Source organism: Trichosurus vulpecula, chromosome 5 (assembly GCF_011100635.1).
Source record: "Trichosurus vulpecula isolate mTriVul1 chromosome 5, mTriVul1.pri, whole genome shotgun sequence".
Lineage (NCBI taxonomy): Eukaryota > Metazoa > Chordata > Mammalia > Diprotodontia > Phalangeridae > Trichosurus > Trichosurus vulpecula.
Window position 1 is genome coordinate 42,607,876 of NC_050577.1, and position 11,212 is coordinate 42,619,087.

An 11,212-nucleotide genomic window follows, 5' to 3' on the forward strand; every position below is an offset into this window, starting at 1 on the left:
ATTGACCTCCGGAATATCATATTCCAAGCCCTTCGATCTCTTAATGTAGAAGCTGCTAGATGTTGGGTCATTCTGATTGTGCTTCCACAATATTCAAATTGTTTCTTTCTGGCTGCTTGCAGTATTTCCTCCTTGACCTGGGAGCTCTGGAATTTGGTGACAATATATCTAGGAGATTGCTTTTGGGGATCAATTTGAGGAGGCGATCTGTGGATTCTTTCAATTTCTATTTTGCCCTGCGGCTCTAGAATATCAGGGCAGTTCTCCTTGATAATTTCTTGAAAGATGATATCTAGGCTCTTTTTTTGATCATGGCTTTCAGGTGGTCCAATAATTTTTAAATTATGTCTCCTGGATCTATTTTCCAGGTCAGTGGTTTTTCCAATGAGATATTTTACATTGTCTTCCATTTTTTCATTCCTTTGGTTCTGTTTTATAATATCTTGATTTCTCCTCAAGTCACTAGCTTCCACTTGCTCCAATCTAATTTTTAGGGTAGTATTTTCTTCAGTGGTCTTTTGGACCTCCTTTTCCATTTGGCTAATTCTGCCTTTCGAGGAATTCTTCTCCTCACTGGCTTTTTGGAGCTCTTTTGCCATTTGCGTTAGTCTATTTTTTAAGGTGTTGTTTTCTTCAGTGTACTTTTCAGTATTTTTTGGGTCTCCTTTAGCAAGTCATTGACTTGTCTTTCATGGTTTTCTCACATCCTTTTCATTTCTCTTCCCAATTTTTCCTCTACTTCTCTATCTTGCTTTTCCAAATCCTTTTTGAGATCTTCCATGGCCAGAGAGCAGTTCATGTTTTTCTTGGAGGCTTTTGCTGACTTTGACTTTGACTTTGTTGACTTCTTCTGGCTGTATGTTTTGGTCTTCTTTGTCACCAAAGAAAGATTCCAGAGTCTGAGACTGAATCTGGGTGCATTTTCGCTGCCTGGCCATGTTTCCAGCCAACTAACCTGACCCTTGAGTTTTTCAGCAGGGTATGACTGCTTATAGAGTTAAGAGAACTATGTTCCATGCTTGGGGGGATGTGCCAGCTCTGCCACACCAGCACTACTCCTCCCCCAAGAACCCCCAACCCAGACTGGACTTAGATCTTCAGCAGGCTCTTCACTCCTGCTCTGATCTGCCACTTAATTCCTCCCACCAGGTGGGCCTGGGGCTGGAAGCAACTGCAGCTCCAGTTCTATAGCTGCCCCACCTCCGCTGCCCCCCTCCCCCCCCCCCCCGGGGCGGTAGCTGAACCACAAACTCCTTCCACTCCTGCAGCTTTTCCCACTAACCTTCTCTGTTGTCTTTGGTGTTTGTGGGTTGAGAAGTCTGGTAACTGCTGCAGCTCACAGTGCTAGGGCACGCTCCGCCTGGCTCCTGCTCTGGTTGGTCCGCCCAGCGCGCACTGGGCTCTGCTCTGCTCCCAGCTCCGTGGGGGATAGACCTCACCCAGAGACCATCCAGGCTGTCCTGGGCTGGATCCCTGCTTCCCTCTGCTATTTTGTGAGTTCTGCAGTTCTAGAATTGGTTCAGAGCCATTTTTTATACATTTTTGGAGGGACTTGGCGGGGAGCTCATGCTAGTCCCTGCTTTCCAGCGCCATCTTGGCTCCGCCCCCTCAACAAACCCTTTTATTCTCTCCTTTCATTTCTTAGTGGCTTAGTGGTAACACTCAACCACATAACTGTCTATTTTGAGAGTGATTTCTGCTAAATATTAAAAAATATCCAAAGAGACTAATCAGCTCTTCAGCTTCTAAAATTATCCCCTCAAATACAAGACAACAGAGCAGTAAGAGGCAGATAACCCTGCCTTAATAGGTACTTATCAAATGCTTGTCACAGATTTGAAAGATGGTGGTTTCATTTCCAGACTATGTAGAAAACATATTATAGTAAAATGCCCATTTTTTACAGCAGATTTGATTTGAAGACTAGGAAGACACAAGCCTAAGAGGTCTAGGGGAGAATGTGGTAATTTGTTTTCTTCCCAACAAAAATAAGGTTTTTAAATGTTAAATTTGCTGATCCTGATAACTTAGGTTCTAAATCTCAGATAGGTTAAATACTAGGTAGTGTAGAAACAACCTAAAATGTCCCTGATAAGGAGGGTAAATTTTGTTCTTACAGATGACAAGGATTTCAAGTCTCCTAGCCATAGGATTCAGTCAGCTTTCTCATCCACAGGAGTCATTCTTTGTTACAGAAATGAACATACTAAGCACAATTGTATGATGTGTCTGTCTTATGCTCTAATATGTGTATTTGCTTGTAGATGACATGGACAGATTGTTCCTATTATACCTATAACCTAAGTTATTTTCTCCCTATATACTCATAAGTTATTAAGTTCTATAATTAGAATATATAAAATCTATATAGATTCTATGTAGACTTTATATATATTCTCTCTCTCTAGATATATATATGTAAAATCTATATAGAGTCTATATAGAATCTATACTTATAACAATAATTTCTAACAAAAATGAATAATCAAATAAGTGGTAAAATTGTACATTAAGTCTTTAGCATTTAACAATAGAATTAAATGAACAAACAAAAAACAAGCAAAGTAAATATTTTTGTTTTGTGTCTGGCTGGATGTTGTATATCTTATTTTCCTTCCTTCCTCCTCCCCTCCATCCCTTCTATTTTTCCTTCCTCCCTCCCTCCCTTCCTTCCTTCCAAATACACAGTTTTCTTTCTATTGATTTTGTTCTGAAACACTTTACCTGATTCTTTACATATTTTCTTTGATGCTTCATATTTGTTTTTTTATTTTTATTTAATTTTTAATTTACAGAATAACACAAGCATTTCCATAACATAGTATAATAAAAAATGTGATTGCACATGAAACTACAAATCTATTATGTACAACTTGCTATTCCTTTTAAGTATATAATAAAGGTGTCATGTAAATTTCTCCCCCCCCATTAGAGATGGTTACCATTAGACACAAATATGTATATGTACATTGTTTACATATGTATGTATACATTGTGTGTATATTACGTATATATATATATATACATACATATGCAAAACCATTCTACACACACTTATATTTCTAAGTTCTTTCTCTGGATACAGATAGCATCTTCCTTCATATGTCCTTTGTAGTTAATTTGAGTATTTAAAATAGTCAAAATGACCTAGTCACTCAAAGTTGTTCTTAAAACAATATTGCTGTTACTGTATACAATGTTTTCTTGGTTCTGCTCATTTCAGTCTTCTTTATTTCATGCAGGTCTATCCATGTTTTTCTAAGATCATGGTGTTCATCATTTCTTACAGCACAGTAGTATTCCATCGCAATCGTATACCACAACTTGTTCAGCCGTTCCCCAATTGAAGGCATCCCCACAATTTCCAATTCTTTGCCACCACAAAGAGAGCTGCTATAAATATTTTAAAACATATAGGCTTTTTTCCTTTTTCCCTAAACATCTTTGGAAATAGACCTAGTAGTGGTATGGTTAGGTCATATTTGTTTTTATAGCATCATAATATCTCATACATTAATATATATACCATAGTCTCTCCAGATATTCTCATGTTGTTAGGTATACAGCTTATTTCCAGTCTTTTACTTATAGAAATAAAGCAACTACAGATATTTTTGTTCAAATAGGTCCGATTTTCCTTTTTTATCATCTTTAGGATAAACTCCCAGCAATTCAATTGCTGGGTCAAAATGTATCATCAGTTTTATGCCTTTCTTTGCATATTGCCATGCTCTCAAATTGTTTGCCCCAGCCTACGATCCCACCAATAATGTGTCAGATTGTTTATTTCCCCATACTCCCCACTCTAATACTAGATTTTATCACTAATTTTACTATTTTTGTCATTCCACTTGGTTCAAGTTTGTTTTGTCTCTGAAATTAGGAAAGCTGACCACCTTATATTACCATTTATAGCTTTTGTAAGTTTTCCATTCGTGTCCTTTGACCATTGTTATGTTGAGAAGTACTGTTAGTCTTATAGATATTTCTCAATTCTTTATAAATTCTAGATGTTGGATTTTTATCTGAGCTACTTGCTTCAACTATTTTCCCCAACATGTATCTTTCTTTTAATTTTAGAAATATTGTTTTTGTTGTAGAAAATCCTTTTATCTTTACTTAATCAAATCTATTGATTTTGTCTCTATTTCTTGTGTCTTAGATTTCTTATTTTTAATGTTTGATCAATATTTCAAAATCAAAATTGCTAATAATAGCTAGTATTTACATAGCACTTAAAGATTTACAAAGTATTTTACGTATATTACATCATTTGACCTTTGTGACAACCCTGTGAGGTAGGTGTTATTACTATTTTCACTTTACCAAATGAGGAAACTGAGGCTGACATTTTAAGTGACTTGCCCAGGATCACAGAGCTAGTGAAGTGTCTGAGGCCAGATTTAAACTCTAGTGTTGTCTACAAATCCAACACTCTATCCATGATGTCACTTGGCCTGCATTTTGGAAAGCTTAAGGAAGGTAATGCTAGGGTTACCTGGACTTTTTCTCTGCAGAGCCCCAAGCATCTCATGGTATACATACAAAATATTACATGCAGTCCACAATAATAAACAAAAATGCTTTAATCTATGTTATGAATTGGTGAGCTAATGAGAATATGTTATTCCTTTGTCTTTCAGTATTTTAAAAAATATATTTAAATCCAGTTAGAGTTAACTGTGGTATATGGTACAAGTTCTGGCCCTGAATCCATTTGTGGCTATTTAGCTGCCTCATTTCCCATGTGTTTTTATTAACGAGATTCTATTCTCTGATGTTTTATAAATAACAACCTAAGTTCTTCAAATGTACAAAGACAGCTATATGAAAGCTTCAGGATTCTAGCCTTTTATCATGGCTGAAAAGAGTAAACTCCTGAAATTCTTGTTTCTCAAAGGTTCCCTTGAGCTTCTCTCTGGTATAACCTCTTGGGTTGTCCCCTTAATTTCTACAAAGAAAGGCTATCTCCCCTTCGCTAGCTCCAGGCATCTCTTCTAGAACATGACATAGACAGAGATGATCTTGGAAATCATTGAAGGCTCAGAACTGTTGAAACATATGATTAGTTAAACAATTTTGACTTAACTGTCAGGTCAAGTCAATCTTGAAACTGGTTAGATTAATTTCTTCCCCCTGCCCTCCCCCACTACAAATTAATTGTTTGGCTTCATGGAGTTACCACCCAAATTTGGCATTTTCTTTTTTTCTCTATGATATAAACTAGGATGAGAAGACTTCCTTGACTTTCTCCTGGGAAATTCAAAATCCATGTATGGCTTTTAGTTTCAAAGATGCCTGTACATCTCTATGAATGATTCAGCCAGGGACAGTCTATAAGCCTAACAACTTTTATCCATATCTACTTATCTAGTCCCCTTTTATAATTAGGATCTTAGCCCAACTAAGATATAATCCAGCTTTGGCCTGTCCCATATTCAGGTTAGGCTTGGGGTCTATGTACAAAGTTTGTAGGTCTCATGCTGAGACCACCAACTTGTTATTCATTTCTTGTAATTTCAATCAGGAGAATGCCTTGTCATTCATCCTGTATGCAGGTTGGGTGGCCCATGGAGGTACTTTGTTTTCTACAAACACTCAAATAATGTTTGAGGCCTTTGCCATTTAGGGGGAAAGTCTCAAGACTACATTTACCAGAAAGCTATACATGAGCATAGGTAGCAATGTCTGTTAGCATGGGGTAACACAGAGCCTTCTGGGAGATGTAGTGTTATGACTTTCCTCTTAAGGAGAGAGGCGCTCTCACCCTTCAAGGAATTTGGAAAATCAAGTCCTCCATGAGTTGTCCTTGCCAATATATGCATTAAATCAATTAATTATTAAGAATGCCATTAACATCAAAATAGATATGGTAGGTAGTCATATTGCTCCCTGACAGGAAGGGCCAAATATTAAACATTGACTCTTCAAAGGAAGAAAGATGCCTGTTCAGAATAAAATAATTGAGGAACCAGCATATATAAGACTAATTTCATTTAAGTTAAATGCATTATGAAGATAGAAAAATTGAAAACAATTTTTGAGAAAAGTGATACCGAAAAATAGAGTTCTTTCTTGCATGTTTACAAAGGTATAATTGATAATTATTGAACAACAAACTACATTAAATTCCTTGACACTGTAAAGAATTGATTTAAAGTCTACTTTCCACAAGTAGGTGGGTATCCATTGATTGAGGAATAACTGAAAAACTGCAGTTTAAGAATATAATGTTGTATTACTGTCCATGTAAAAGGACAGATGAGGAACTCAGAGAAGCATTAGAAGATTTATGCAAATGCACAATAAGCAGAATCAAGAGTAAAGGCTCCATAGAGTCTACAACAATATAAATGAAAAAATCCCTAAAATGAAGTTGAACTCTGAATAACTGAAAACTGAAGAAGGTCCTACAGAGCATATGATGAAACCAACCTTTCCCTTTATAACACAAAGGTGGAAGATTACTAGGACAAAATATTGTACACCCTACCAGGTATAGTCCTTATCAACTGATTTGCTCAATTGTTTTATTTTGTCCCAAGAGGGGATAATTCTGGAGTAGAGGGGCAATTTATAGGAAAATTATATAAAAATAAAAGACATCAGAAACCAAATTTGCTTTCCAGGGTTAGTTTTTGATTAGTGGACCATTGGAAAGCACATTTCTTCTGTGAGAATTCCATCTTCTGCTTATGTGTTTGACCTTGTCCCAGAGCCAGGATTTCTTTTCTTTTCCTTTTTTTGAGGCAACTAGGGTTAAGTGACTTGCCCAGGGTCATCCAGCTAGTAAGTGTCAAGTGTCTCTGGCCAGCTTTGAACTCAGGTCCTCCTGAATCCAAGGCCAGTGCTCTATCTACTGTACCACCTTGCTGCCCCTAGAGCCAAGATTTCTTGCTTGGAGTCTGGAATTTTGATCTGGACAAGAAAGTGCCCAAGATAGCTATGGTCTCCACAGTGTTTCTTTTTTGGGGAAGGTTTACGTAAGCCTGACCTAAAATGCAGCAGAAAGCTCCTGCACCCCTGTGGATGGGGAAATAGAGCTGGCTCGTTCCAGTTTCTCACCAGGCAGGAATGGAATATAGTTGAACAGATGAACTACAATATGTCTGCGGACAAAGTGACAGAGGTACTTCCGGAATCGTTCCCCAACAAATGCATAAATCACGGGGTTGACACAACAATGAGTGTAAGCGATCACTTCAGTCACTTGCATTGCTACATCCAGTTGTTTGCTCCTCTCACAGTTCCCCCCAAAGAAAGATGCTTGAAAGGCAGAGAGAAGAAGAGTGAGGTTATAAGGTGTCCAGAAAAGAAAGAAGACAATCATGATGACAAAGATGAGTCTGACTGCCTTATACTTCTTGTCATTACGACATCTGAGCAGTTTTTTGATGATTCCTGTGTAGCAAATGATCATGATGGCCAATGGAATAGCAAGTCCCAAGATGTTCATTCTCAGAGCCTGGAAATGCTTCCATTTGTCTTCATTATACTCAGGATAATGAGGGCTACATATATGACTCTCCAGGTCCTCCTGGGACTCGTGGAAGATAAACTCAGGAAGAGCTGCCAGTGCTGACAAGCCCCATGTGATAATGCTGGTGAAGATGCCAAAGGTGACTGTCCTGGCTTTCAGGGCAAACACAGCATAGACTACAGCTAGATACCTGTCAATGGTCAACAGGACAATGAAAAAAATTTCACTATATAAGCCCAGGTAACAAAGGCCAGAGAGGATCTTACACATGGTATGACCAAAAACCCAGTCATTTTGCCTAGTATAGTGAATCCAGAAGGGAAGTGTGAACAGGAAAAGCAGATCTGAAATGGACAAATTGAAGAGGTAGATGTTGGTCATACTCTTGAATCTCTTGTATTTAGTAAGGATCAGCAGCACCATGACATTGCCCAGTAGACCCACAATGAACACAAAGGAGTACAGAGGAGGCAGGAACTTGGCTCCTAAAGTCTTAATGTTCATCTTTTGGCAAGGCGTCCAAGACTCATAGTCATATGTGGTCGTTTCCTCACTGGTGTCCGTGGGAGAAGTTGCCATGTTGCTGTGTTCTGGAAAGAGAGACAAACAGACAGACAGAAACAGAGAAGAAGAGAGAAACAGAGACAGAGAGAAAGAAATGGAGACAGACACCAAAAGGAGGGGAGAGAGAAAGAGGGGGGGAGGGAAGGAGAGGGAGGGAGAGAGAGAGAGAGAGAGAGAGAGAGAGAGAGAGAGAGAGAGAGAGAGAGAGAGAGAGAGAGAGATTTTTCTTTGTTTAAACATGTAGTTGCCATGTAGTTGGGATAAAATGGAATTCTGTATCCCAATATAAGCACCATGGGTAAAAGGCTTAATACTTCTTAAAAGTAAAGCATTCCTACAAATCCCAAAGGAAGCTCAGAGGTTTTGTGAGGGGAAGGAGGAGAGGGAAAACCAGAACTGGAACTAGAACTACCGAAATTCAGAAGTTTTGCGCAGAGTGCAATGAGAAAGGAAGTCTCAAACTGGAAGCTGGGGAAGTAAAGAGCTATAGGAATAATGACCTTGAAAGTACCTGAAGGGGGGTGGGGAGAGAAGAAACAAAAAGGAAGGTGAATAGCCAAACAACACCAATCAGAATATAATGGTGATCTCATAGTAAAGTTGGGGGAAGCCTGTAAAGAGGTTTGATCAGGCTTGATTTCAAAAAAGACTTCCAACCAGTGAGAGCTGTACCAAAATCTCATGAGCTGCCTTGGGATGTGGTGGCTTCCTAGTTCTGGGAAGTCTTCAATTAAAAACTCAGTGACCACTCAATGAGTTCCCACTAGCTCTGAAATTCTGTGTTTTTTGTGTTGCTAAGTCATCACATCTCTGTGAGATATCACAAGGATTACTGGATCCCTTATTCCTAAAGTGGAAATCAAGAACCGAACAAATTACCTAAGATCAATCAGCAAGTCAGTAGCAGAGTCTTCTGCAGAGGCTTGGCACATGGCCAAGCTGGGATTTCCACCCAGATCCTCTTACTCCAAATTCAGTTAGTTCTCTCTCTAATGTTCTGGTTTGGTGCTATGGCATTCACTTTTTTCTCATCCTCCAAAACTGAGGGACTTGACACCAAAAATACATAGTATTCAATAATTTAGGAGTTATAGTTACAGTTTGCAAATATGAGATCCTGGAGTACAGTGGAAAGAGGGACAGCTCTGGATTCAAAAGACCTGGGTTCATATCACACCTATGATGATTACTACAAGTAAGACCTAGGGCAAACCAGTTCAGTTCTCCGGGCCTCACTTTATTCATTTGTCAAATCAGAGTTTGGACTAAATAGCCTCAGAGGTTCCTTCCAACTCCAGATCTAAGGTCCTATAATTCTTTCATTCTGGCCACAGAAGAGGAGTTGTCCTTTTTTTTAACCAAGGTTTAGCCCTTCATCCCATTCCATCTTACTTTTTCCAGGACCTTGCCTCCATCATTTGTCTCCTTCACTCTAATGTATGTACAATTTCTCTCTATCTCCACAAATGGTTCATTTATATTTACCTACAAAGACATGTAGATCTACCCAGTCATAAAAAACCCAAAAAACCTATCCTTGGACCTGTCTACTTCTTCTAGTTACCATGCCATCACTTTCCTTTTATTTGTTGTAAAACTTCTGGGAAAAGTTAAGTAGACCCAATGTCTTGACTTCCTTAGCACTACTCTCTTGTCAGTCTTCTGTAATCTGAACCACTCAACTGAAACTTCTCTTTCCAAGGTCATCAATTACTTCCTAATTGTCAAATCAGTGACTTTCTTCATCGCACAGCCTTATTGACCTCTCTGAAGTATTTGACACCATTAACTCCACCCACTCTTGGTTTCAGAAATCCCACACTTTCTTGGTTCTCCTCCTACGTTTTAAACTGTTCTTCTCTCTCTTTGTATCTTCTTACCCCCTTTACGTAGTTAAGGTGGGAATTCCCCAAGGTTCTGTTCTTTGCCTTCTCATTTTCTTTCTCTATAGTCCTTCCTTTGTCAATATCATATACTCCCATGGTGTCAACAACCATTTTTAGGAAGATGACTCTCAAATCTATACCTCCATCTCTGACCTCTCTTCTGAGTTCTGGACCTACTTCCTAGAGTTTGACCAGCTTCCTAGAGAACATTTACACCTGGATGCCATACCAATACATCAAACTCAGCATTGTTCAAGTTCATTATCTTTTCTCTAAACCTGTTCTTCCTTCTGGTTTCACTATTTTTATCTGTGGCACCACCTTTTACCTAGTCTTCTGTTTTTATAAACTTGGTATTATCTTTGGCTCCTCTTCCCTTCTCTCTCTCTCTCTCTCTCTCTCCTCTCTCTCTCTCTCTCTCTCTCTCTGTCTCTCTCTCTCTCTCTGTCTCTCTCTCTCCCCCCGCCTCTCCCTCTCCCTCTCTCCCTACACACACACACACACACACACACACACACACACACACACACAATTAGTTAGCAAGTGCTATTGACTTCCCCTTTTCATTGCCTTTAGCCTCTGTCTATTCTTTTCTATACCTGCTACCACTCCCTTAGTGCACAAGACCTAATTACTATCATCTCACCACCTCCATTCCTTATATTACTGCCATAGTAATCTTACTGATTGATTTGCTCAAAAATCTATTGCCTGCCAAGTAAAATTCAAATTTCTTTGCCTAAAATTCAAGGTTTTCCACAATCTGGTACCATTCACCAAATGTATGGATGGGAATAGTGGGAGACAAGGCTAGAAAGACAGGGTGGTGTAAAACTGCACAGGGCATTATTTGTGGTTATTGTGCCTACCTGCATCAGCTAAATAATTCAGAGGAAGCACAGTCTTTAGTTGTATATTCTATTATCTTTCCAGTCATCATATAGTATCTGTAACTATCTTCATAACCCCTGAGTTATGAAGCATAAGACCTCAAAGGGATCTGAGAGACCATCATGACTAATTCTCATACATTATAAATGAGTAAATGGACATCTTGAGAGTTTAAAGGACTTCCCTAAAGTCTCTTAGCTGGAAAGGAATTTGAGCCCAGGGATTCTGACTTCAAGTTCAGTGCCCTTTCAATTATGCCAAGCTACTTCCACTCATTAGTGCTTGTCACGGATTGTTCTGATAAAAGCAAGGATGAAATATGGAACTTTATATGCTATCAAAGCTGAGCTTGAGCATTTGTAGAATCCCCAGTTTTGTTGATGTATGTCCT

The 11,212-nt window shown here is 38.8% G+C and overlaps 1 protein-coding gene across 1 annotated transcript; it reads right to left on the minus strand.

Moving 5' to 3' along the window:
* Positions 1–6,994: 6,994 nt before the first annotated feature.
* LOC118851798 (C-C chemokine receptor type 3-like) lies at positions 6,995–8,070 on the minus strand. The gene has a single exon (XM_036761343.1). It carries the CDS (start codon positions 8,057–8,059, stop codon positions 6,995–6,997), a length of 1,065 nt encoding a protein of 354 aa, XP_036617238.1. The 5' UTR covers positions 8,060–8,070.
* Positions 8,071–11,212: the final 3,142 nt, after the last annotated feature.